This window comes from Camellia sinensis, chromosome 6 (assembly GCF_055761805.1).
Source record: "Camellia sinensis isolate YWXY chromosome 6, ASM5576180v1, whole genome shotgun sequence".
Classification (NCBI taxonomy): Eukaryota; Viridiplantae; Streptophyta; class Magnoliopsida; order Ericales; family Theaceae; genus Camellia; species Camellia sinensis.
Window position 1 is genome coordinate 95,948,623 of NC_138966.1, and position 27,759 is coordinate 95,976,381.

Consider the following 27,759-nt stretch of genomic DNA (forward strand, 5'->3'; position numbering starts at 1 on the left):
AGATACACAATTTATGATAATCAAATTTGGGATGAATTTTTATATGAGAATCTTTTTTATTTAGAAAACATTTCAAAACGAGTATAAAAATGACTTGAAATATGATATTCTTTAAACATTTCAAAAAGATGTCGGATTCTTCAAACTTTCAAAAGGAATACAAAAACTCCTTAGTAAGTTTTGAGTAAACGTATAATTTCAAACTGTAACAATCAAACGTAAAAATTCAATGTAATACTCTAACAAAACTCCTTAGTATACTTTTTTAAACTTAACACTCTAATATAACATTCTAAAAAAATTTCTTTGTGTAATATTTCAATGCAATATACAAAAAAATTTCTAAGTATATTTTTTTTTTCCAAACATAACACTCCAAAAAAAATGTGGGATTCTTCAAATCATTCGAAAAGGACTACAAAAATCCTTAGTAAGTTTTGGGTAAATGTATAATTTCAAACTGTGAGTGTTATGTTTGGTAAAAGTAAACGAAGGAGTTTTTAGTAATGTTTTTGTATATGTTACATTGGAGTATTATGTTTGAGATTACATTAATTAGAGTTTTACATTTTAAAAAAGTATATTAAGAATTTTTTTGTGTGTTACATTAGATTATTGTGGGGACATATTTTTTGGGTAGTCCACGTGGCCGAGGTTGTTAGCCGAGGTGTTACGTGGGCAGATCATGTTTGCCGAGATATTTGGAGCACTGTCGAGGTATTCTGCGGCAATACCAGAATCCGAGATAAGCGGATAAGGGACAAGAGTCCTAGAATGGGAGAAGACTTCAGTTTGGATTAAGATAAGACTCTTAGAGAGTTTATCCTAATCCTACTGGAAGTCCAAGATTAGCAGTAATCCTAAGTCCATTAGAGCTAGGCTTCTATTGGGACTAGGATTGAGATTGCTATAAAAGATAGGCACCCCCATGGGTCTAAGGTACGCAATTTATATTATGAATAGTGAGTTTAGCACTGTTGATTATCTTTGAGAGATATACTGACTTGATCGTCGGAGTGCCCCCGGGTGGACGAACCACCGCCGGAATCTTCTCTTTCTGCTGTAGGTCAGACAGGTGTCATCTATTCTGCCAGTGCTCTTCAGCTGAATACTGAGTTGGCAGTGTGGTCGGAAAATCACTCACACAATTTGGCGCCATCTGTGGGAAAGAAAGGAGAATAGATGGCCAACGACGGACAGAAAGAGAAGGATGGGGACGACACCCCTACCGAGAGTGGGAAACATATTGACCTTGACGTTGAAGAAGACAACTGCAACAAAGAGACTCGTGATAAGAATCACGGAGAAAAGGACGTCGGCCAGGAGGGCGGCGTACCGAAGAAATCGGATCGGAGCGGGTATTATAACGAGGACGACCTCTAGGTATGGAAAGATAGATGCCTACGGAGGGACGATGAGATAAAGGAAATGGCGGACAAATTGGCGGACTTGCAAACGATCGTCAATTTCATAATGCAGAACAACGTCATGCAGCCACCGTTCCCGTTACAAGATACCCCGATTCCAGCGGCCAAGAAAGGTGCCCAGAAAGGGGGGCAGAAAACGGTTCCTAAAGTCCCTCAGCATGGACCAAGGGACATTCTCACCGATCTTCGCGGGAGGTCGAGAATGGAGAATCTCAGAAGGCACGTCGAACAAAAAAAACCTGCACCAAAGAACATCGGGATGTTCAGGGGAAGGAACTCTGTTTCGACAAGACTAAAGGAGGGAGGTCCAAAAGGAATCACGATAACACTAGAAGTAGTGCCCTAAAGAGGCTAAAATCCGAAGATAGCCGAGCCCTTGGATGAGCCAAAGAGGATCTAGAAGATCACCTACAGAGAAAGCAACAAGATGCTGAGGTAACCTCCCTGGTCAAACCGAGAACGCCGTTCTCAGAAGAATTAGACAAAGTTGAGGTCTCGAAGAGATTCAGTATGCCGAGGTTCCAAATATACGATGGGAAGTCGGACCCCAACTTTCACGTCGGATTATACCTGAACGCGATGGCATTATATACTGGAAACGAACCGTTGCTCTGCAAAGTGTTCCCCTCATCATTCGGGGAAATTGCATCGGACTGGTTTCACAAGTTACCGAAAGGAATTGTCAAAACTTGGGAAGGCCTGGCCAAGATGTTTGTGGCTAGGTTCATGACAAACAAACTACAGCCATTGAGGGTAGACGCCCTAATGGCCCTGAAGATCGACGAGGATGAAAGCTGTAGGGCCTATGCCAAAAGGTATTATGAGGTATTCAACCGAATACCAGTATGCAACCAAGAGGTGACGGTTATGTCATTTAAAAACGACTTGAAGGATGACTGCCTGCTTCGAAAATCACTGGCAAAGACATTGCCGAAAAGCATGGTGGAGCTGATGGCTAGAACAGAAAAGTATGCCAGAGCGGAAGAAGACATGCCGGTGACAAAGGCGTCCAAATAAGAGAAGAGAAATGGTTCATCGAAGCAAAGCCGAGATAATACTGGACGCGAGAAGACAAGAGCCTAGCCCAAGTGAGCAGATCCCAGATTCCAGATCTAGAATCCCAGATCCCAGAAGACAAGATATCGGTTTTGATGATTAAGTCCGAGAAAAAAAAAGCCTGGCCTAAGTTAAGGAATTTTTTTTTTCCACAAAGGAGTATGTGGAAGCCATGCAAGGGGCAGATCCCCTGCCCATAGAGCAATATCAAGGTTAAAGCCACGTGCCTAATGAGAACCCAAGTGGAACTTAAGTTCACATCAGGGGGCAAATGATTGAAGAATGATGCTTGAGAGTTAGAATTTCACAAGCCGAGATGATGTTTAACACTTGTTGAAACTTGAGAGAAGTTTACAAGTTGAAGTTAAACCAAGATGATGTTTGACACTTGTTGAAACTTGAGAAAAGTTTACAAGTTGAAGTTAAACCGAGATCATGTTTAACACTTGTTGAAACTTAAGAAAAGTTTACAAGTTGAAGTTAAACTGAGATGATGTTTAACACTTGTTGAAACTTGAGAAAAGTTTACAAGTCGAAGTTATACCGAGATCATGTTTAACACTTGTTGAAATTTCGAGAGAATTTACAAGTTGAAGTTAAACCGAGGTGATGTTTAACACTTGTTGAAACTTGAGAAAAGTTTGCAAGTTGAAGTTAAATCGAGATGATGTTTAACACTTGTTGAAACTTGAGAAAAGTTTACAAGTTGAAGTTAAACTGAGATGATGTTTAACACTTGAAGTTAAACCGAGATGATGTTTAACACTTGTTGAAACTTGAGAAAAGTTTACAAGTTGACGTTAAGCCGAGATCATGTTTAACACTTGTTGAAATTCTGAGAGAATTTACAAGTTGAAGTTAAACCGAGATGATGTTTAACACTTGTTGAAACTTGAGAAAAGTTTACAAGTTGAAGTTAAACCGAGATGATGTTTAACACTTGTTGAAATCTCGAGAGAATTTACAAGTTGAAGTTAAACCGAGATGATGTTTAACACTTGTTGAAACTTGAGAAAAGTTTACAAGTTGAAGTTAAACCGAGATGATATTTAACACTTGTTGAAATTCTGAAAGAATTTACAAGTTGAAGTTAAACCGAGACCATGTTTAACACTTGTTGAAACTTGAGAAAAGTTTACAAGTTGAAGTTAAACCGAGATGATGTTTAACCTTTGTTGAAATTTCGAGAGAATTTACAAGTTGAAGTTAAACCGAGATGATGTTTAACACTTATTGAAATTTTGAGAGAATTTACAAGTTGAAGTTAAACCGAGAAAGAAGATTAATTTAACACTTGTTGAAATTTTGAGAAAATTTACAAGTTGAAGTTAAATCCAAGGTTATAGAAGTATCTATACATGTGCCGAGGTGACTATGTTACCAAGACTTGGAAGATAATGGAAGACAGAAGTCTTAAGAAGTAAAAGCAACATTTGTGAAAATATTTGTTGCAATGTTTTCAAGTGTTAAACCGAGACCGAGATAAGCAAGGTTGGAAGTTTTGTCCGAGGTATGTTAACCTAGGGAGATTGCACAGTTAAGGTGTATGTTGAAGACATGTAAATTATATTCTAAGTATGGAATCATAAAAGGCATTAAGAAGAGGGTAAACATTCAAAACACTTGAAAGAAGAAGTTAAAAAATGCATTCAAATAAGGAAAAAAGGCATTTCGGTTTGACATTGAAGAATAAATTGTTTGAGTAAACAAAAAAGTACAAGGTACAAAGACAGTACATGTTCAGTACATGGTGAAATTCAAGATACAGGTTAAATGATCAAAAGACATGAACGAGTAAAGCAATGAAGCCAAAGTAAAGTTCGCCGGGATCAGACGGTGGCCGTAAGCAAGGAAGTACAGCAGAAGCCTCACCAGAGGGGAGAGTGAAACTGGTTGCAGAAAGCTTCGCAAAAGTAGCAATAGAGGATTTGAAAGAGAAAAGTTTAAACAAAAACGAAGATGCAGAAGTGAAAAGACGGAGAGAGTGAAGAGATTTTGATCAAATACGCAAATGCAAGGCGACTTAATGACACGTATCAGACACGGCTCAGTAGAGGAAAGATGCGTGGCAGAAACGGTTGAAAAATTGTACGTGCCAGCTCATACGCATGAAGAAAACTCTTGAAGTTCTTGATTTAATGAAACAAATACCTCGGCTAGAAGGACAGTTTCGGCTGAGAAACTTGAACGAATTTGGTTGTTGGTTCCAAAGCCTTGATGAAAGCAAACTATAGGTTTGTGTCATATTGAGCTGACGAGTTCTAACTTCAGCAATAAATGATGAAGTAAGCTTAGCCGATGTGCTAGATAAAAGAGATAATATAGGTTCCATCACCTTAGTTTGCCGAGGTAATAGAACTTAGGGGGCAGTTGTGGGGACATTTTTTGGGTAGTCCACGTGGCCGAGGTTGTTAGCTGTGACAACCCTCACCACTGATTAGTGCTAATCCATGATTAAGCCTGTTAATTGACTGACTGACTGAATTACTAAGCTGATTGATTGATTGTGCTAGTTTGAATGCAATTCTATCTGTTGACTGTTAAATTATCTGTTCATGTTTTATGCTTTAAACTGCAAATTGAAGGCCTTATCGGCGGCCGAATTTGAAATTGATTGATGTTTTGTGCTAATTAAGATTTATATGATTTTATGGCATATTTAATTGAAATTTGATTGGGTATGATTAAATTAGATTTAATAATGATAAATTACAAGGGTTTGACTTTTCTACAAATTTGCCACCTAGTGGAGTAATCTAGGCTAACCTCTCTTTACCTTATACACTTTTGATACAACATGTCCCTCAGCCTTTTCGAGAGCAAAACCGAATGAGAGAGAGAGGAGTAGAGAAACTTGATTTCATCTTATATTTTCTTGGAGACTTGAAGAATTAGTAGAGGATTTGTGCAATTAAGCTTATATTCTTGAGTTTGAGGACCTAAGGTAGTGTGTCCATCCTTTTAATTGTGAATTTAAGTTAGTTCTTTCATGTTTCGTGCTAAATTGAAGAGTTGAGTCTAGAATTGGTTAAGATTGTTGAATAGAGGCTTAATTCTTGCATGCATGTTTACATTTTGAAGTTTTGAGGTTGTAGTTCATGAAATCCCACATGCATGTTCATATCTTGAGCTTAGTCCACGAATTCATCTTGTTTTTTAGGCAATTGAGCTCATTTGAGCAAGTAATTGAAGTTTTGGAATTGATTAAACTCATGCATGTTATGTTTTACATCATGTTCATGGAATTTGTTTGAAATTGTGTTTAGTTGACTCACATTTGGGTCTTGATTTTACAAATTGAGATTTGAATCATGTTAAACTATGAATTTACAAGTGTTTTCCAGAAAATTGGCCTAAGAGGATCGAATTTGATGCATTCAAACTTGATTTTGAGCTTGAGGTTCAAATCTGAAAATTCCAGATTTTGGACTCCCGCTCAAACGGGGTAAGTGGCGCTCGAGCGGGAAATTCGTGTATCCAGCACTTTTGTTGTGTTTACAGTCCGCTCGAGCGGGGTTTTGCACGCTCGAGCGAGGACTTGTGTCACACGCTCGAGCGGGTGTCGAGCACCCATTGAGCGTGATTTTCACACATCCAGTATTTTTGCAGTCCGCTCGAGCGGGAAAGTTTAAGCTCGAGCGGATGCTTTTGTTTACATGTACGCTCGAGCGGGGAAACCCACGCTCGAGCGGGAACTCTGTTTTCTGAAAATTCTGAAAATATTTTTAAAGTGCATCTTTGCATCCTCATTCAATTCTAGGCATTCTTAGGCCTAGTTTAAGGCATCTTAATGAGGATATTGACGTAGAACCACACCGAGGCAAATTAGGGATTAAGTTATTATTTTTCCCAACTGTGTAGCTTAGTGTGTGTTCACTCTGTAACTGTGTAGGGTTGGCATCCGAGGACGCGTACTAGCTTATCTGTAGCCCAGAACTCTGTGAGTAACAATGTTGTAAAGATATGTTCAAATGAGATTATTTTCTGAACAAATGACTGTACTGCTTTATGAAATGACACTGTTTACTGAGTGAATGTTTGTCCTATTTGTGAACTGTATTCGTGGCATCCATAGCAATATATTGTTACTGAACTGTTACTGCTACTGTTACAGAGATCTCTGTCGGTTCCCATGTTTGGAACCATTACTAATGGCCATCACTAACTGCACGGTCTGTTAAGACCTACTGTACTGCTTTGCTATTGGATGTACCACATATAACTATTATAGTTTCTGAATGACTGTTGTGGCATGAATTATGAGCCACAAACTAAATGACTGATATACTGTTTAAATGACTGTTTTCAATACTGAAAGGACATTCATTCTTAACCTCTTTACGCATATGTTATTCACTGGACTTTAGCTCACTGCTCATATATATATGTAGGTGTTTAGGCACCGGACTGTTGCTAGAAGCGTCAGGGTAAACTCCAATTTTGTCAAGCCAACCAACGTGCCTCACTGAGAGGTTCCAAGTCCTTCAAACTAGGGCTTTTGGGGTGTTTTAATTTCCCCCTTTTTTTGTATCTATTTTGTAATTACTTTATAGACTGAATGGTGTTGTATTGTACTATTCTAATAGGGGTTAAGTCCCTGTCCTGAATGATTGTATATATTGTACATACTGTTTTGGTACTGATTGTATATATATATATATATGAAAAGTCTTTTTGCATACAGACTGTCACAGCTCATTGGACATCTTTTAATTACTGTTTTGGCTTCCACCAGCCCCTGTACTCTGTATTATTGTATTACTGTTAAGCAGGCCTTCGGTAATCTCGGATTACTGGCCGGTTACGGTGCTAAACCCATAGGGGCGGGTTTGGGTCGTGACATTAGCCGAGGTGCTATGTGGGCAGATCATATTTGCCGAGATATTTGGAGCACTGCCAAGGTATTCTGCGGCAATACCAGAATCCGAGATAAGCGGATAAGGGAGAAGAGTCCTAGAATGGGAGAAGATTTCAGTTTGGATTAAGATAAGACTCTTAGAGAGTTTATCCTAATCCTACTAGGAGTCCAAGATTAACAGTAATCCTAAGTCCATTAGAGCTAGGCTTCTATTGGGACTAGGATTGAGTTTGCTATAAAAGAGAGGTACCCCCATGGGTCTAAGGTACGCAATTTATATTCTGAATAGTGAGTTTAGCATTATTGATTATCTTTGAGAGATATACTGACTTGATCGTCGGAGTGCCCCCGGGTGGACGAACCACCGCCGGAATCTTCTCTTTCTGTTGCAGGTCAGACAGGTGCCATCTATTCTGCCAGTGCTCTCCAGCTGAATACTGAGTTGGCAGTGCAGACGGAAAATCACTCACACAATTATTATATTTGAAAAAAGTATACTAATTTTTTTTTTTATATTATTACGTTGTTATATTTGGAAAAAGTATAATTTTTTTTAGATTGTTACATTGTTATGTTTGGAAAAATATACTAAGAAATTTTTTTGTGTGTTATATTAAAATATTATATTTTTATTCGTAATATGAGATTTGTTTCTGAACGAGAGAAATCCAAAACCTCTATGGTATGAATTGTCTAAATATATAATTTTATATTTTGATAAATTTATTTTTATCCTTTAAAAATTAAATCGAAACATATAAATGACATAATTTTATATAATTTTTATTTTAATGAAAAATTTAAATTCATGAAAAAAGAAAAACCGATTCATAAAATCAAATTTTAAAATTTATTCACTATGCTTGGTTTCACTTTTCAAAAAACACTTTTCAGAAAATTCGACTTTCTTATTTTTTGTATTTTTTTATTTTTACTATTTTTTAATATTTTAAGTAATTTTTTTAATTTTTAGGCATACTTAACTTAGATGTATCTAAAAAATAAAAAATTTATGAAAAAAACCTTTTAAAAATTTACTAAATACCCAAAATACAAAAAAAAATACGATAATTCAGTACATTTTTTTTAATATTTTTATGTATTTATTAATTTTTTAAAATATTTTTTCATAATTTTTTTATTTTTTAAATATATCTAAGTAAAGTATATCTAAAAAACAAAAAAAATTTTACTAAAAATAACAAATACAAAAATATAAAAATTTAATTCAAAAAATTCAAACCAAACACGTTAATAAACACATTGATAGATACTTTTCTTTAAACAATTGACAAGAGTACTTATAATTTACTTTAAAAATTAGAATAATGCTTGGGATCCCTTTTTGGGGGTCACTCCTCACCCCTTTTTGTCACGTGGCAGGGGTGATTGGTGGAGTAGGAAAAAAAAGAAAAAGAAAAAGAAAAGGTAACCAATGAGAGAGAGAGGGGATCAAAGGGGTGGGGGAAAAGGGAGATGAATCATTAAGGGGTGAGTGTGCACCGAGAGTTTGCGTGCTTTTTACTTACGGGTCATCTTGTCCCCGTTGTGTCTTCTTTTAAAAGCCCGAAGATATCACAATGAGTAAAAAAGCAGACACACGCAGAGAAATAGCGCACTTTAGCATCCACACACGGATTGGCTATTTCACACCTCTCTATCTCTCTAGAAATAATCAAATGTTAATACTCTCTCCGGTCTAGAATAATAAATATTTTTAAAAAATTTAATAATAAATTTTTAAAAAAATATTAATGTTATAATTATATTTTTATATTATTAATAAATTTAAAAAAGACAAAATAAAAAATTTATATTATTTTTATACTTAATTTAAAAAAAAAAAAATTTTAAGATAATAAAAAATAAAATAAAAAATTAATATTTTAAGCCGGAAGGATAATAAATTTTGAAACATATCCTCAACCTACAAAAATTAATAGTCTACACCTATATAGAATGATATGGGTGACATTTTTTTGTCTATTAATAAGAAGGAAGAAAAAGACCTCCCCACCACAGACAAAACTTATACCCACATGCATACATATACATATACATATAGAGATATTTAGAAAGAGAAAAACAAGTAATCAATTACAGAGAGAGAAATTAGAGGAGAAGAAGGAAGAGAGAGATGGATAAAAGCTGTCACTCTTCTGGGGATTCTTCTACCACCACTGCTACTTCAAGCAGCACTAGCATCACCAACACCACCAACAACAACAACAACAATAACAACAGTAACAGAGATCAATATCTTAATCACCTCAACAAAATTTCTCACAAAATCTCTAAACCCATTAGGAGACCCACACCCACTTTTGATCATCACCATCAGGTTCACCGCCCGCCGCCTCCTCCGCCGCCGCCGCAGTCTCAGCAGCCGGAGAGTCTTCAGCCGCAGCAGCACCAGCCGCCGGTTTACAACATTAACAAGAGCGATTTCAGAGATGTGGTTCAGAAGCTCACTGGCTCTCCTGCTCACGAGCGCTTCTCGAAGCCTCCGCCGATTCAGCCTCCCAAGCCTCCGAGCTCTCGGCTGCAGCGGATCCGACCTCCGCCGTTGGCGCAAATTGCCAACCGCCCTCCTCCCCTGCTACACAACGCCGTACCTCCTCCACAGCCGAACCACCACCACCCCATGAACGCCGCCGGAAACGGTGGAAACAGCAACCAGAGGGCGGTGGCGCCGCTGTCGCCGCTTCCGCCGTTCCCGACGGTGCACGCGGCGGCGGAATCGCCGATCTCCGCCTACATGCGCTACCTCCAGACCTCAATCTCGGCTTTTGAATCGGATCCCAAGCGATTCATGGTTTCCCCCAGGTGGAACAATCTCGGTCCGCCTCCGCCTCCACCCCCGCAGAATCACCAACCACCGCTTCCTCCGCCGCAGCACAACGTTTTTCCGGCGCCGACTCAATCATCACCGTTCCTGATGCCGACATCGCCACTGCCTTTCGGGTGCATACCATCACCTCGATCGCCGTACCCTTTACTTTCCCCAAGTCTGTTGTTTTCGCCATCGACGACCGGTCAATTAGGGTTTCAACAGTTCCCAATCTCTCCAAGGCTACCCGTGCCGAGTCCTAGGTGGAAAGATTGTTGAGAGATTGTTTCTTTTATGGTGTAGAATCCAGATTTCACAGTTGAGAAGGTAAGGAATTTAGGGTTTTGTTTTATGTTTTTTTGTTTTGGTGGGTTTTATACTTATATCCATATCTGTACATGGTGGGGATTTATATTCAATGGCCAGTTGTTGGAAGAAATCATAGTTGACAACTGGTTAATCAGAGTTTTGTACTGTACATGAATGTTTGTGATAGACAATGTGAAAAAGAGGACCCTAGGTCTGTCTTTTCTTTGTTTTTTAGTTTCTTGATTGGAGTTGGGGAAGACAAAAGTTCAAAATTCTTCAGTTTTGATGGGATTTAGAGGTTGTTGGTAGCTATTTGTCTGTGAAAGTGTAATCAACTTTGTTTTTCTGTTTATATTTTCCCTATTCATTTCAGATTAATCTTGACAAGCATGCGTAAAAGCTCTGATTTTTGTTAGATTAGACCCCCCCTTTCATTTTGATTTCTTTGTACAAGTTTTTGATTTGTAGTGTGTTGATGAATTTGTAATTTTTTTTTTTTTTTTTGTTAATGACTAGATACTGTAACATGTCAATTATTGGTGGGTCAAATATTCATACTTTGGGTTCTTGAAGCATGTAGAAGAACCACAGGAGTTTAGTCCCTTCATGCAAGATAGACGATTCATTTGTGCTAAAGCAAGTGGATGTGCTGCTTGAATGAGTTCACGGTTTCAATCCTTTTAATTTGTTGTACTTTGATAAATTACGACACCCACTCCACATGAGCTCATGAAGTTCGTTGTGATAGAGTTAAAAGTGGATTGAATGCTAGCACGATATGCAGTGGCACTTTGATGCCATGCTTTTACATTACATAGACTTGGAGGTGGGTGTTGGGTTTTATCTAATTCTAATGTTCAATGACATCATTTCCTTTGTACATGGTTTGGACACGGGTGTTGGATATAACTAGATTTCATATTATTTAAATATATATATCAAAAAGAAATTGAAGGTAAAATTTTGTTTATAAACTACCATAGATAGAGCATTTGATACATAAACTGGGAATCTTGTGTGCATAGTAAACTCCACTACTTTGATATCTTTTGTTTGGTGCATGTCCAACTAGACATATTGCATATCTTTTCAAGTGTCGAGTTTCCAACATAATAACATCATAAATTTATAGAAGTTCGTGTAAACCAACAACACTTGTAGAAAAAGTTTCCATTAGATTGTTCATGTGCAGTTGAACTTCGTGTTCAAAGTATCTGGTGCTCAATTTCGCATGGATGCATCCCTAATCCTATTAGTTGAGATCAGGTGGTCCATGTTAAATTGTTTAAACATCTGGTGGAGACGTGAAGATTCTAGTTGACAGTGTTCTAGAATCGCTGCATCATTATCATGTGAATGGCTTTTGGCCATTATTGGTGGGATTTTGCTATTGAAAAATGTTCTTGGAGTTTATATTTTTCCAACTTTGAGACCGTGACAGTATGCTCAGTAAATTTCTGAGGAGTAGACGGCATGCTTAGTTGCAAGAATCTTCTGTAGCAGGTGATATACTTTTGTTCTGAAATTGCAGTTCTATGCTTATGACATACAGTAGGACTCTTCTGAATCGGTAACAATTTTGATTGCTCTTCTGTGTTAGCTATATCACTGGTCATTATCTTTAGGAATGGGAGACTGCAGTGATGAATTTACCCTTCTCAAGATCTTTGGGGCTTTGATAGCCTTCTTGTATGAGTATGAGAGAAAAACCTTATCTGTTTTTTTTTTTTGACATAGCTTTGTTGTATGTGAGTATGAAATGTTTACTATAGCTTTCTTTTGTAGCTGATCCCAAAAAAAAAAATGTCTACTGTAGCTTTGTGCTACATTTGCATATGAGCGCCCCTACCTCTGTTTTGTAGATCTTTAAGCTGATGTTACCCTTGCACTCCTGTTCGACATTCTGCTGCTGCTTGTATTTTTACAATATGGCAGATTATAGTGTGTGTTCCAAGCAGGTCTCAAAATTCTTAGTAATGATTGGATGGTAGATTAAGATTCAGTAGTGTGTATTCATATCTAAATATTTGCAGTTTCTTTATTTGCTTGTGAAAACCATTTTGTATACTTTTTGGTTCAACTTGGAATATTTGGATGAGTTGGTTTCCAAAACAAAACGAAAGAGGTTTGTTTGGTACCAAGGGTTTATGAGCAATACCACCACAGGGGGGGCTTTAGTAAGCTCGTAAATCTGGTTTGGTGTGTTACTGGACTTTGTACCAAAGTGAGAATGTGCAACTTTAATTTGAATTATACACAATGGTAGTCAGATTGAGTGGATTTGTATGTCTTAAAAGCATTTTTATTTGAATTCCGGCATTGTCCTTTATTCTTGTTCTTGTTCTTTGTCTTTTTCTTTTTCCCTTTGTGTTTTTTTTTTCCCCCTGTTTGGTTTTCAGCTTTTTACAAGTAATGACCACTATAGTTTCTTTTGCTATGTCGGTGTATGGACACAGATTTCTCCGTACGTGAATAATATGTGACCAAATCCCGTCTTCAAGCTCCAATGATAATTCTCTCTTACCATTCTTTGTTCCTTGTTTTCTTATTATCGCGCAATTTAATTTGTTTCCGTAAAAAAATATTTGTTAATGTTTGATCGGGATTTTAAAACTAATGTGTTAGTGGTGGTAATTTGACTGTATTGATAAGATTTAGTTTGAAAAATATTTTTTAGCTTCTAAAAATAGAAAATATTTTTTAGCCTAGAACAAACCAAATCAAATATTTTTCTAGGGTTATGAAGTGTAATTATATTTGATTTTTTTTTTTGGATTGATTTGGTTCGTGTAAAAATATTGATTTGGTGTAAAAATGTGTAACAACAATGAAAAAAGCAGTTTTTTTTTAGGGTTTTTTTAGGTCATATTATCTCTATTTTTTTACATTTTAAAAAATAATAAAAAAGTCAATTTTGAACTTCTCAATAATTTGGTTTGAGACCATTAGATATGTATAATTTGTTATTAAACACTTAAATATCTTATTGTATCAAATATATATCAAAAGTTGAAACGCTATACTTGTGATCATATTGTGAATTGGAAATTTTATTTTACCTCCCAAGCTATCATTCAACAATCAATGGCTTGACATCAAAATTTTGTTTGAAATTTTACTTTATCTCATAAACTATTTCTAAATATTAATTAGGCCCTTAAATTTCATTTTATTCAAGGGCCTATTCGATATTTTTTGAATAGTTTGGGAGATTAAATAAGATTTCAAATAAAATTTTGGTACTACATCAATAACTTCTGTTTGATTAGAGACAACAATTGGTGGTGGGATAAAATTTATGCAAAATCAAGGAATTTAGGTATAAAATTGAGATTATTAGAAAAATAAGAGTTGAATTGATTTGTGAATGATAGTTTGAGTGTAAAATGAAATTTGCTCTATTGTGAATGATGATAAGATTTCCAAGATTGTGATTTGAAATCCAACCCTTTTATTGGTTTAGTTTAAGAATTTTATGATTTGAATTGATTGGTTTCAAATTTCATCAAACTGTAAATGATGATTTGGTCATTAATTTCTTTATAAATCGAATCAATATGAATCATGTTTACTATACGGGTGTAGGATGGCATGAGACCAATGTTATGTCTCCAGTTACTATGATGTTATGTGAACGTTACCCGTGCTAATTCCGGGCTAATTCGGTCATTAATCTATCTATCTATCTATCTATCTATACTATTATAAAGTGAACAGGAACTTTGGTGTCCTGAAGCTTTACTCTCTTCATGTCATGTGGCAGTATTTTTTATTTTTAAAAAAAAAAACTTAAACAAAGAGATGGACAAGGCTTGAACCCATGACCATGGGTTTAAGTAGGAGAACTCATACCACTTAAGCTAAGTACATATTATAATATTAATTTCATTATTATTATTTTTTATTCCTACTCATTTAAATTGCACACACATCGTGTGTGCCACCCACTAGTTTATTTATAAATCGAATAAATATGAATCATGTTTACTGTAGGGTGTAGGATGCCATGAGACCAATGTTACGTCTCCGGTTAATATTAATGAATGGTTAAAAATGTATAATTATTTTATTATTTTTATTAAATTAACAACCGCGATTGGTAGCTCGAGACTTTTGGGGCTCGAATGGCTCGTGACTTTTTTTTTCTTCTTTTCTTTCTCTTTCTTGTTTTTTCCTGAAGATGCAAAAGATGAAAGTGAAGAAGGAGAAGAAGAGGAAGAGAAGAGGAAGCTGGAGCAGTGCCTGGACAGTTTCATCAACATCAACAAATTTTTTTTTTTTTTTTTTTTTATTTTATTCCGATCGGTGATACAATTTCAAGAGCAAATTTTCCTATCAAGAAGATACATTCAGATCGGTGATACATTTAGATCGGTGATACAATATCAAGGAGAAAACAGAGAGATCGGTACATCTTCCTATCAGATTGGTACATCAGAAAACAGAGCAAATTTTCCCACCGACTGTAACCACAACAACACACAACATCATCATAATCAAACACAGATTTTCAAAATCAAAATCAAAAAAAAAAAAACAAACACAGATCTAATCCCTCATCGTCCATCGTCGACTGTCGCCAGCTCTCTCTCTCTGTCGCCATCGTCGCCCATCATCGACCGTCGCTAGCTCATCGTCACCGTCGCCAGCTCATCGTCGCCATCGTCGGCCGCCAACTCTCTCTCTCTGTTCGTCCTCCCTCTCTTTCTTCTCTTTTCTCTCGCTCTTTCTCCCTCCCTCCCCTGTTTCAGATATAAAAGAAGGAAAATGTTTAGTAGCTCAAATTTTTGTGGCTCAAATGGCTCAAATCTGTCAAAACGACGTCGTATAAAAGTTGGGCCAAATTCGAGCCTCACATTTCGAGCTACCAATCTTTTTTCTTAAATTAATTCTCCCACTTTATTTTTAATTGTGAATTTAATGAAATAATTTTACTTTTTGTAGGATAATTCACAATAAGGATAAGAATCGGGCAAAATAAGGAAAAGAAGAGAGCTAATTGAAGTCAAACTCAATTCTCCCCAAGAATAATGCTTGGGACCCCCTTTTGGGGTCACCCCCTCACCCCCCTTTTGCCACGTGGCGGGGGGTGATTGGAGGAGCAGGAAAAAAAAGAAAAAGAAAAAGAAAATGTAACCAATGAGAGAGAGAGGGGGTCAAAGGGGGTGGGAGGAAAATGGAGGATGAATCATTGTTGTTCTCCCCAATCACTATAAATACATGTTAATCTATTGAGGAGAGGAGGGGAATTTTGGGAAGAAAAGCAAGCACATTTCATACATATTATTTCCCTTTTGTTTTTATGATGTTCTAAATTTTGTTTGTTAATGTTAGAGATAAAACCCCAATGTTTTCTTTATAATCATTTTATGATTCAATCATGGTTTTTAATGTCATATTATTTTAGTTGATTGATTTATTTTTTTGGAAAAAGTTTTTTATTCTGTATATTATCTTGTTCTATTGTAGACTTCAGACACGATAGAAGCTTGATATTCCCTGCAAATCAAATAATTAGATTTTTATGGTGTAATCAATCAATGAAAGTAATTAATTTTTTTATTAATTTTTATATGGAATAATCGTTTTTATCTTCCGATTGAAAATACTTTTTGTGTATGTTTCAATTGAGTTATATAAATTGATTCTGAAATATTTTAAAGAAAGGATTGGTAGAGGATCCTTGATGCCTTAGCATCCTCTTTATAATCACCTTATTTTATCTTTTAATTAATTATTTTTCTCAAATTATTCAACCATTTCAAAAATTCAAAATCATATTTTTCTTTACTTTATTTGAGTGTTCGGTAATTATTTTGAACAAACTGGTCCTTGTGGATTCGACCTTGAACTCACCGAGTTATATTACTTCACGATATCTTACACTTGGGATTACAATATAAAAGTCGCAGCAAATATGATGTTATGTAAACATTATCTGAACTAGTCTTGAGTTTTTGGGGCTAAAAACGAATTCAAAAGATGGAGTCTTGAATCTCATATATATTTTTAAAATATATATATTGATAATAATAATAATTTTTATTTTATTTTGCATATATCTTCTATAAATTTGTTACATTTATGGTACACATAATTATTGATGTAAATCATATTTATTTGTAATTTTTTTAGTAAATCAAACATGAAAATGGATATTATGATAGAATGATTACTCTATTCAACTTTATTTTAATAAATCAAACATAACTTAAGACTGAAATAATTAATCAAACATAACTTAAGATCGAAATTATTTTGAAACCCTATTTTTTAGACAGAATTTGGGAACCCCGAGGCAGTGGCTTTACCCGCCTTCCCTCAAGGCCGACCCTGAATGTTACTAACAAATTTAGACTTTCAAGACTGTGTTTGATTAGAAGATTTGATGAGAGAAATAAAAGGGAAAATAAAATAGAAAGAAAATGAGAAAGAATTGATAGAATTCGAATTTCAATTATATTTGGTTGAGTTGAGAAATTGAGAAAGAAAAGTGCTTAAGTGAATGTGATGGCCGGGTCTCTTTTCCTCCCTTTCCTTTCCTTCTTGTTGATTTTGTCCTCATTTGCTCTTTTGGGTTCGAAGCGTTCAGAGGACACTCCTCTATTTGAAACTATTATCCTTGTTTTGTTCGGTGTTGGAATTCACCAGTTTCGGAGGGTGTGGGGTTCGGTACGGAGTGTCCGGGAATTGAGTCGAAAAATTTCTGGGCTGCTGGCTAGGACCGCATGTGTGGAGTGGAGGCCGTACGTGCGGGGGGCTAGGCTGCACATGCGGTGAGGGTGGAGCAGCTGGGGTTTGCACACTGCCTAAAAGGCACGTGTGTGAGGAAAGTGCGGGAAGCGCCGCACGTGCGGGGTGGAAGTGCCGCATGTGCGGGAAAGACGCGCCGCACGTGCGGGACCTGGGCAGTCCGAAAACTCTGTTTTTCTACTACTTTCGTCCAAATTTGTATCACATTTGGGGTTCATTTCTCTCACTCTAAAACCTAAATTTTCTTTTCCTTCTCTCTAGAAAAACATTCCCAAACATTAAAAACCCTTGATTCTTGCAATCCATTGGGTCTAGATCATCATCCTCACTCTCAAATCTTAAAGGTCAAGTTGGGGCTCTTCTTGGTGTGTTGGAAATCAAGACTCTTCTCATCCTTGACATTTGAGTTTCACCTCTCCTTCTTCATCAATCCTTAAGGTAGGGTTATTCTTGAGTTATATATACATGTTTTGCAAGATTGAGTGTTGATTTTTATACTTCGTGAATCTATTTCGAAATTTTGGTTTTTGATTAAAAAACAATGGAATTTCTCAAAGGGAAGTTTAAAGACTCAAAGGTTTTTATGTTAACCCTTAAGATCTTGTACTTATGATCTCATAAGGTAGGTTTTGATAAACTTTCACCATAAAATGGGACTTGCTTGGATTTTTTGATGGAACCCTAGAAATTGGGGATTTTGTAAAATAATGAAAATGTCTTTGAAATAAATTCCCTTCTTGTATTAAGAGTGTCATGACCCGAACCCGCCCCTATGGGTTAAGGACATAACCGGCCAGTAATCAAGAGATTACCTACGGCCTCAAACCATATAAGACATAACTCATCAGAGTAAAGGGGCCAAACGGAAGCAATTAAAACTTTGTCTATAGAGCTGTGCTTATATGCACATCATAACATTTCACATAAGTATTCGTTAATAACTCATATCAAAAGGGAAGTTAACATATAAACTGTACATTCAGGATCATTCGAGTCTAAGTCAGTCAAACCCAAAGTTTATATACAAAAGTAGTTCAATGTTTTCGCCAATGTGACAAAACTATAACAAAAGAACAAAAGAGGCGAAGACAAGTCTCGAGCGTGAGACGTTGGGCTGACTCCTCAAAACCTTGACTGTTTCACATATATTTCATGGAGGCTGGGTTTGGACATCCCTTGGCTCACCTACATACACATGAATGAGCGTAAGCGAAAGCCCAGTGAATAATATCAAATAAAGAAAGTACACGAATGAGATTCACATATATCATACGGCCTTGGGCCCATTTAGTATTCTACTTCGTGTATTATCCAGTACGTTAGGCGATTCAAGCCCGAACATATCAAACGGCCTTGAGCCCAATTAATTCATGTATATCAAACGACCTCTGGCCCAATCATTGGCCCATTCATTCATATCCAACGGCCTCTGGCCCATTCATATGGCATAACAAACATTTGTCCGCAATTCAAATTAACAAACTTATAAGACTTATAATAAGCAATTGGACAATTAACACACTTCAAAATATCTTTACTAAGATATTACTTACAGTTATCTGCTGGTAAATTTGCCTTTGAGCTTGACCCTACACAATACATAACATATATATGGGTCACAAACGATTCAATCCATTCTTAATTCATACATCCCTCTTAGGCTTCATTATTATCCTTTTAACTCATTTATAATGCTCAAAGTATGCCTAAGAGTGCTTAGATGTGAAAGAGAACGGAAAATGAAACACAGAACATCTTTACAAAATTTCTGAAACAGGGGTTCCCGCTCGAGCGTGGGTTCTGTCGCTCGAGCGGATCCTCATGGTCTGCAAAAGTACTGGTTGCCTCGTTTTTACGCTCGAGCGTGAATTCGGACGCTCGAGCTGAAGATCACACTACATGGCTCCCCGCTCGAGCGTGAATGTCCCCGCTCGAGCAAACATCACTGACTGCAAAACTGTTGGGAGCTTGTATTTCACGCTCGAGCGGCGCTTTCCCCACTCGAGCGGACATGCCGAATTCTGGGTTTTCCAGAACTGTTCTTGAGGCTCAAACTCAACATTCAAAGGCTTTAAACTCATGATTTGTAATACAAAAACATCGAGGGACTTCACCTAACATAAGGACATGATTAATTGGGAGCCAATTGACTAAAACCATGGTTCATTTCTTAAATCATTTCAAATTCTCCAAGATTCAAACAGACAAGCTCCTTACTTACATGAATCTCGCATGCATGTACAATACTAACTTGATTCCATTTCAAATGGTGCAAATGGTGCTCAAAATCATGAAGCTACACAAAATTACTCATTCATGTAAAGTTTGGTGTTCAATTCTTCATATTCAACATGCTTTATGCTTGAATGTGTATAACCAGTTCAATCATGCACATGCATGCACATATAAGCTTTCAATTCTTGAATTTCATCTCAGTTGATGTTCTTGATCACCCAACTAGCTTGAATACACAAATTTACAAACTTATACTCATGAATTCATACTCAAGTACTTACCTAGAAGCTCTAATCACCCAATTTACGGTTAATTCTTGAGTTGATCTTCAAGATCTTCAAGCTTCTTGATTAATTCCTCAACTTGAGCCTCCTCTCTCTCTCTAACCGATTCAAACTCTCTCTCTAGAGTGTAATCTCAGCAAAATGAATTCAAAGAGTGAAATTGTGTGTATAGAGGCCTATTTATAGGCTATCTTAGGAAAAGTGATTAGAATTAAATAATGGAGCTTAATTAATCGTTCTGAATCTAATTATTTTGATCCGAACAAACTTTCAATTAAATTTCACCGCAGGCTCTAAAAATTAAGCTAATCACAATGGCGTAGTCAATTTTGGCTTTTGTGGCCGATAAGGGTTTCAATTAAATTTTAGAGTAGTTAAATCAAATAGATTTTCGTACGGTGAACAGATAGAAATTCAAAACCACATATATTCATATAAATGTCACTCAAAATCATATCAAACACATAATCACAATCACAATTAAGATTAATTAGCATAATACGGACCAGGGTTATCACAAAGAGGGTGCATGAGAATAAGTTTCCCCCCCACCCTAATGTTTAACATGACGGCAATGACTTTGACACATGAAATATGAGATGGTATGTTAATATTGTTGCTCGTTCTTGAACTTGTAATGTGGTAAGATGATAGTTATTGAACACCATGGTTTGTAAAAAAATTGAAATCTTGAAGGGTGATGCTTGAGAAATTTCATACAATCTTGAATTGGCTAGAATGTTAACGAAATGTGCATGATGAGAAGTTATGCTGAGAGTTGATAGTGTTGTTTGAGGATATGGTCAATTTGTGAATTGATATTGAAAGAAGGTAAAGTGAAGAAAGATTGTGAGAGACAAATTGTCGCATCATATTTGCTTTTAAATTCATTATCATTATTGAACATCTTGATATGAGTTGGAGATTGTTTATATTGAGAAAGTTTACATTATAATGAGAACTATGATAATGTGCATGGGGTAAATACGTGGTAAGCCCGGATAGAGGTGTAGTTGAACTTTGTTAAGTTGGCCTGAGTGTCTATGGTAAAAGACCAGAAAATCGCGTGGATAGGTGATGTGCCTTTCGGTTAATATTGGTAAAAATGACAGTTTGGTAGTACTTGTAGAGTCTACTTGCAGACACTAGCCTAGGGATTACCAGTGTCGTATTTACCACCCCTATTGAATTAATAATGGAAATTTGAAATTGATGAGATCACGTGATAATATTGAGAGTATGGTGATTTTGAAATGGTGCATTGAAATGAATATTTTTCCTCATTTCTTAATCTTGGCATGGCATTGCATTTACATTTGTTTTTATGTTAAGGAAAAAACATAACTGTATATACTTTGTGAGAATTTCTCTACTGGGCTTTATGCTCACCACTATGGGTTTTGGTGCAGGTAAAGATGTGGTGCTCCCGCCGAATTGAGGGCGTGAAAATGTTTTGAGAAGAGTAGTGTGCTCTTTATGTTGTGGTGATTATCTGTCAAGCCTAGGGCTATTTTTGGTATGTGTCCGAGAGACCACTTTTGTATAACCAGGCTTAAGCCTCGGAAGTTGAAGCCCGTAAGGGCATTTTATTTATTTTTGGAACTAGATGTTTCACATGCTATAGATTCAGGTGTTCTTTTATTTCTTGAATGTATACCGCACGTGGGACTTTCGTATCAAACTCTTTTAATCAAATATGGAAAGGTGGAAGGATTATTATTATTGTCTAGTGAATGTTCATTAATGTGGGTAGTTCATGTTGAAGTAATTCGGGGCGTTACAACTTGGTATCAAAGCTACCAGGTTTGAATACTTGAGGCTCGCGGGGAGTGGTTGTTACACCACAATGGGCTCATTTCGCATGATTAGGAGATGTCTTGTTTATTTGTGACTATGTGATAGCATGCTTATGTGACTATGTGGGTATGAGATTAGACTTTTGGGATGTTATTTGCGCTTATTAGTTTTCTTGAGGTCTTTTTAGAAGGGTACTTGATCACTACTCATTCTACTAAGAATTCTTGGTTTCTCATGGGACAAATTTCATCACTGAAGGATAATTCGTATGTGTTTATGTGACTAAGGTGCTTATGTGGAGTGAATTAAATTGTTTGTGTTGTAGGATGTATGTTGTTGCTTTAGCCTAACGTGTGAAGTTAGTGACGAGCACATTTGGAATCATGTGCTTAATTATTTGTCTTGTCTCTCAATTAGGATGTCGGGAATAGTTTGAGCTCAAGGTGGTAGGGGTGGAAGGCGAGATCGAGGTCGCCGAGGTGTATTTGAGGTGCCGGTCCAAGAGGTCCTGGTATAAGAAGATGGTTTAGGCCAATCTGACATGGCTGAACAAGTGGGGCAAGCGGAGGTGCCGGGGCAAGCCGGCAAAATAGCAATGGGGGCTCTAGCCCGGGAGATGGTGGGGGCATTGAGGGAGTCCATGAATATTTTGAGGGCGGAGACCCAAGCAAGGGAGAATGTTGCAGAGACTAGAGCTAGCTTCCTCACGAGGGAGTTTCTAAGGGCCAAGCCGGATGAATTCCATGGTGGCCCCGATTCAAAGAAGGCAGACGAATGGTTGGAACAAACTGTGAAGACCTTTGATATGCTCCATATAGATGATGGCGAGTTGAGGGTGACCCTTGCTAGTTATTACCTCAAAGGTGATGTCGGCCAATGGTGGAAGTATGCAAAGGGCCGGATAACACCGACATGGGAGGCATTTGTGACGGCCTTCCAAGACAAGTACCTACCTCCCACTGCTAGGGAGAGGTTGAGGCAAGAGTTCAAGGACCTAAAGCAGCTTAATATGTCCATGGCCGAATTTGAGGCGGCCTTTTCTAGTTTGTCCCGGTTTGCACCGGAGTTAGTAGCAACGGAGGAACGCCATTGCTTTGAGTTTGAGCAGAGGTTGAGGACGAAGATTTTGTTCAAAGTTGCTGGGAACATGATCCAAGAGTATGATCGCCTTGTGGAGGCGGCTGCACATGTGGAGATTACGGTGGAAGTCGAAGAGGAGAGACTTCGAAATTCAAGGTTTAGGGGCCATGGATCATAGGGGGATTATAGGCCCAATAAGAAGAGTAAGAGCACATTTTCATCGCAATCCCAACCCCAGCAACAACAGTCTAGATCCACCTTTCCCTTGCCTAGTGAGGGCTCGGGAAGGGGTGCACCAAGTGGATTTTCTTACTTCAAGTGTGGCCAACCGGGTCACAAGGCCTTTGCATGTTCGCAGAAGGGGGGAGGACAGCAAATGTTGCAACCACTACCACTTAACCGATCCTAGAGTCAGTTCCAATCTCAGAGTAGGGGGCAAGGGCCTACTTGTTTCCAGTGTGGTTAGTCAGGGCACATGAGAAGAACTTGCCCGCAGTTGGGAGGCGCATTTGGCGCATTCGGATTGAGACAGACCCAGAGTCATCAGCAGACCCATTCAGTCCAGACTTCGAGAGTCCACCAGGGAGCCGCCTCGGCTCAATCAGTACAGCAGGCCTATGCTCCGAGGGATGAGCAGGTTGATCAGAGGCCATAGGAGCACGTGTATGCTGTTACAGCGCCAGAGCAGTTGCCAGGACCTTCGGTTATGAGAGGTATGTTTATTGTGTGTAACTCTTTGGCCAGTGTGTTGATAGATACGGGTGCATCTCATTCCTTCATATCTGCTGCATTCGCATCTGCATTAGGGTTAGAGGTGGCATAGTTAGCGTCTCTACTCAAAGTTGAGTTGCCAGTTGCGGGTACAGTTGATCTAGACCGGGGATGTCGTGGTTGTGAGATAGAGGTTGTCGGGCGTAGACTCTCGTTTGTTTTTGTGTTATTAGACATGTCCAGTTTCGATGTTATTCTAGGCATGGATTGGTTGTCTTCGTATCGGGCAGTGATTGATTGTTTTCGGTAAACAGTCAAAGTGTGCACTTCGGGTAGCGATTGTTTTTATTTTCTGGGGGATAGGGTTGATCGGGTTTTGTCACCGGTGTTTGACCCTCGTAGTAGGAACGAGCTTAGCGGCCTTCTAGCTACTCTCTTGGATAGTGAGGGTGTCGGAACTCGAGTTGAGTTACCAAGGGTAATGTGTGAATACCCGGAGGTGTTTCCCGAGGACCTTACCAATTTGCTACCTCACCGGGAGATTGAGTTCACCAATGACTTAGTACCTGGAACGGCACCCATTTCTATGGCGTCGTATAGATTTGCGCCCGCGGAGTTGCATGAGTTGAAGATCCAACTCCAAGACCTTTTAGACAGGGGCTTCATTCGCCCTAGTATGTCGCCTTGGGGAGTGCCAGCTCTCTTTTGGAAGAAGAATGATGGGTCGTTACGGTTGTGTATCGACTACCACAAGTTGAACTGAGTCACTGTCAAGAACAAATACCCTTTACCCAGGATAGACGACTTATTTGATCAACCTAGAGGGTCTTATTGCTTTTCGAAGATAGACTTGAGGTCGGGGTGCCATCAGTTGAGAGTCCGAGAGGAGGACATCCAGAAAACGGCATTTCGTACGCGTTATGGCCACTGCGAGTTCCTAGTAATGCCATTTGGGTTGATTAACGCACCGGCTTCTTTCATGGATTTGATGAACCGAATATTTAGGGAGTACTTAGATCGTTCTGTGGTCGTCTTCGTAGACGACATCCTTATCTATTCGACCTCTGAGGAGGAGCATGAGACTCATTTGAGGATTGTGCTTGACTTGCTTAGGGAGCATCAGTTGTATGCCAAATTTGAGAAGTGTGCGTTTTGGCTCACCGAGGTGAAGTTTTTGGGCCACGTTGTGTCAAGAGAGGGAGTAACAGTAGATTCCTCGAAGATAGATTCTGTGCAAGATTGGGAGCAACCTAAGAATGTCTTTGAGATTCGGAGTTTCTTGGAGTTGGCGGGGTACTATCATCTATTTGTAAGAGATTTCTCTAGGTTAGTCGTGCCTTTGACTAGATTGATTAGAAAGGGGGTTAAGTTTGTGTGGAGTGAGGCTTGTGAGAAGTCTTTCCAGGAGCTCAAAACTAGATTGACCACGGCACCGGTGTTGATCATTCTAGAGAGAGGATTGGGGTATACGGTCTTTTGCGATGCGTCTCGGGATGGGCTTGGTTGTGTTTTGATGCAAGAGGGAAATGTTGTAGCGTATGGCTCCCGATAGTAGAAAACACATGAGAAGAATTACCCTACCCACGACTTAGAGTTAGCCGCAGTAGTGTTTGCCTTGAAGATTTTGAGGCATTATTTATATGGTGAAAAGTTTGAAGTTTTCTCCGACCATAAGAGCTTAAAGTATTTGTTTTCCCAAAAAGATTTGAATCTACACCAATGGAGGTGGATGGAATTTTTGGAAGACTATGATTTTGAGTTACACTATCATCCGGGCAAGGCCAATGTGGTGGCCAATGCCTTAAGTCGAAAAACCATGAGTAGCTTGGCGAGTGTGGCCATTCGGGAGTGGGTTATGTTGGGTGAAGTCGGCAAATTTGAATTACAGTTGGGTGAATCAGAAGGAGGTGCAACCTTGTTTAGCTTGAGTGCTCAACCAGTCTTGATTAGCAAAGTTATAGAGGCACAACAAGGAGACCAGGAAGTAGAGTTAATTCAGGATAGAATTTCTAATGGGAAGGAAGAGAAGGGTCTGAACATTCACTCAGACCAGAGTGTACGTTACCTAGACCGTTTGTTTATGCCGAAATCTTATAGGAAAGAAGTGCTTTGGGAGCTCCATCATTCACGCCTTGCGGTACATCCGGGAGGCACCAAAATGTATCGAGACCTTAGCCGTCAGTTTTGGTGGAGGGGTATGAAGCGGGATGTTGCATCCTTCGTGTCAAAGTGCCTTACTTGTCAATAAGTCAAGGCCAATCATCAAAGACCAGCGGGTTTGTTACAACCCTTACCAATAGCCGAGTGGAAGTGGGAACACGTGACCATGGACTTTGTAGTTGGGCTTCCTAGAACGCAGCGGGGCAATGATGTCATTTGGGTAATTGTTGATAGATTGACCAAGTCCACACACTTCATTCCTATGCGAACTAGCGACTCAGTTGAGCACTTGGCAGAGTTTAATGTTAGGAAGATAGTTCGGTTTCATGGGGTGCCAGTAACCATTTTGTCGGATAGGGATCCTCATTTTACCGCCCGGTTGTGGCAAAGCCTTCAAGAGGCATTGGGAACCAAGTTGACCTTTAGCACCGTTTACCACCCGCAAACCGATAGGTAATCGGAACTTAGTATACAGATTTTGGAAGATATGCTTAGAGCTTGCGTCCTAGATTTCAAGGGGTCTTGGGAGAGGCACTTGGTCAAGTTCGTTTACAACAATAGTTATCAAGCAAGCATAGAGATGGCACCGTTTGAGGGCTTGTATGGTTGACCCTGTAGGTCACCAGTTTGTTGGGCCGAAGTAGGGGATGTGCCATTGTTGGGACCAGAGATTGTTAGGGAGACTACCGAGAAAGTTTCTCTCATTCGGAAGAGACTAGCTATGGCCCAAAGCCGACAAAAGAGTTACGCCGATAAGAGAAGACGACCCTTATCCTTTGATGTGGGTGATCACGTGTTTCTCAAGATCTCACCTAGGCGGGGTTTAATGAGGTTTGGCAAGAGTGGGAAATTGTCTCCGAGGTTCATTGGGCCTTTCGAGATATTGGAGAGAATTGGAGAAGTGGCATATCGGTTAGTTTTACCGCAACAACTTTCGGGGGTTCACAACGTGTTCCATGTGTCAATACTTAGGAAGTACGAACCCGACCCTTCTCACATGTTAGATTGGGTTGATTTGGAGGTAGATGAAGACGCTTCTTACGAGGAACGACCAGTTCAAATCCTAGATACCCGGGTGCAAGTGTTGCGGGGTAAGACCATACCGTTAGTGAAGGTGTTGTGGAGACAGCATGGGATTAAGGAGGCGACTTGGGAACGGGAAACGGAAGTCTGCTCAAAGTATCCGGGTTTATTTGAACATGTTTGGTTGTTTTGTTTTAAATTGTAATCTTACTTGGTGTTGATGGAAATGTGTTAATATGATGATCTCATGTTATTATGTGTATTGATAAGTTGTGCATGGACTTATGGAAAGATGACATTTGTTGTTGATGTTTTATCGCGCGTATCCAATTTGAACGAATGTAGTAGTTTTGATGAAATGATGATGGAGAGAAGAATAAATGTTGGTTGGGTGTTGATGTTGTAACTTGAAAGTGATGTTAAAATGGTCACAATTATTGGGGCTTTCTTGGTTGGTTTAATCAAATTTCGGGGACGAAATTTCTTATGGTGGGGAGGTTGTGATGGCCGGGTCTCTTTTCCTCCATTTCCTTTCCTTCTTGTTGATTTTGTCCTCATTTGTTCTCTTGGGTTCGAAACGTTCAGAGGACACTCATCTATTTGAAACTATTATCCTTGTTTTGTTCGGTGTTGGAATTCACCAGTTTCGAAGGGTGCGGGGTTCGGTCCAGAGTATTCGGGAATCGAGTCGGAAAATTTCTGGGCTGCTGGCTAGGGCCGCACGTGCAGGGGTCCTGGGCCGTACGTGCGGTGAGGGTGGAGCAGCTAGGGTTTGCACACTGCCTAAAAGGCACATGCGCGAGGAAGGTGCGGGAAGCGCCGCATGTGCGGGGTGGAAGTGCCGCACGTGCGGGGATGGGCGTCGCACGTGCGGGACCTGGGCAATTCGAAAACTCTGTTTTTCTACTCATTTGGTCCAAATTTGTATCACATTTGGGGTTCATTTCTCTCACTCTAAAACATAAATTTTCTCTTCCTTCTCTCTAGAAAAACATTCCCAAACATTAAAACCCCTTGATTCTTGCAATCCATTGGGTCTAGATAATCATCCTCACTCTCAAATCTTGAAGGTCAAGTTGGGGCTCTTCTTGGTGTGTTGGAAATCAAGACTCTTCTCATCCTTGAAGTTTGGGTTTCACCTTTCCTTCTTCATCAATCCTTAAGGTAGGGTTATTCTTGAGTTATATATACATGTTTTGCAAGATTGAGTGTTGATTTTTATACTTGAATCTATTT

At 38.6% G+C, this 27,759-nt stretch overlaps 1 protein-coding gene across 1 annotated transcript; it reads left to right on the forward strand.

Moving 5' to 3' along the window:
- The first annotated feature begins 9,305 nt into the window (after window positions 1-9,305).
- Window positions 9,306-10,895, forward strand: LOC114297769 (VQ motif-containing protein 9). Its single transcript, XM_028242241.2, has one exon. It carries the CDS (start codon window positions 9,479-9,481, stop codon window positions 10,448-10,450), a length of 972 nt encoding a protein of 323 aa, XP_028098042.2. The 5' UTR covers window positions 9,306-9,478; the 3' UTR covers window positions 10,451-10,895.
- Window positions 10,896-27,759: the final 16,864 nt, after the last annotated feature.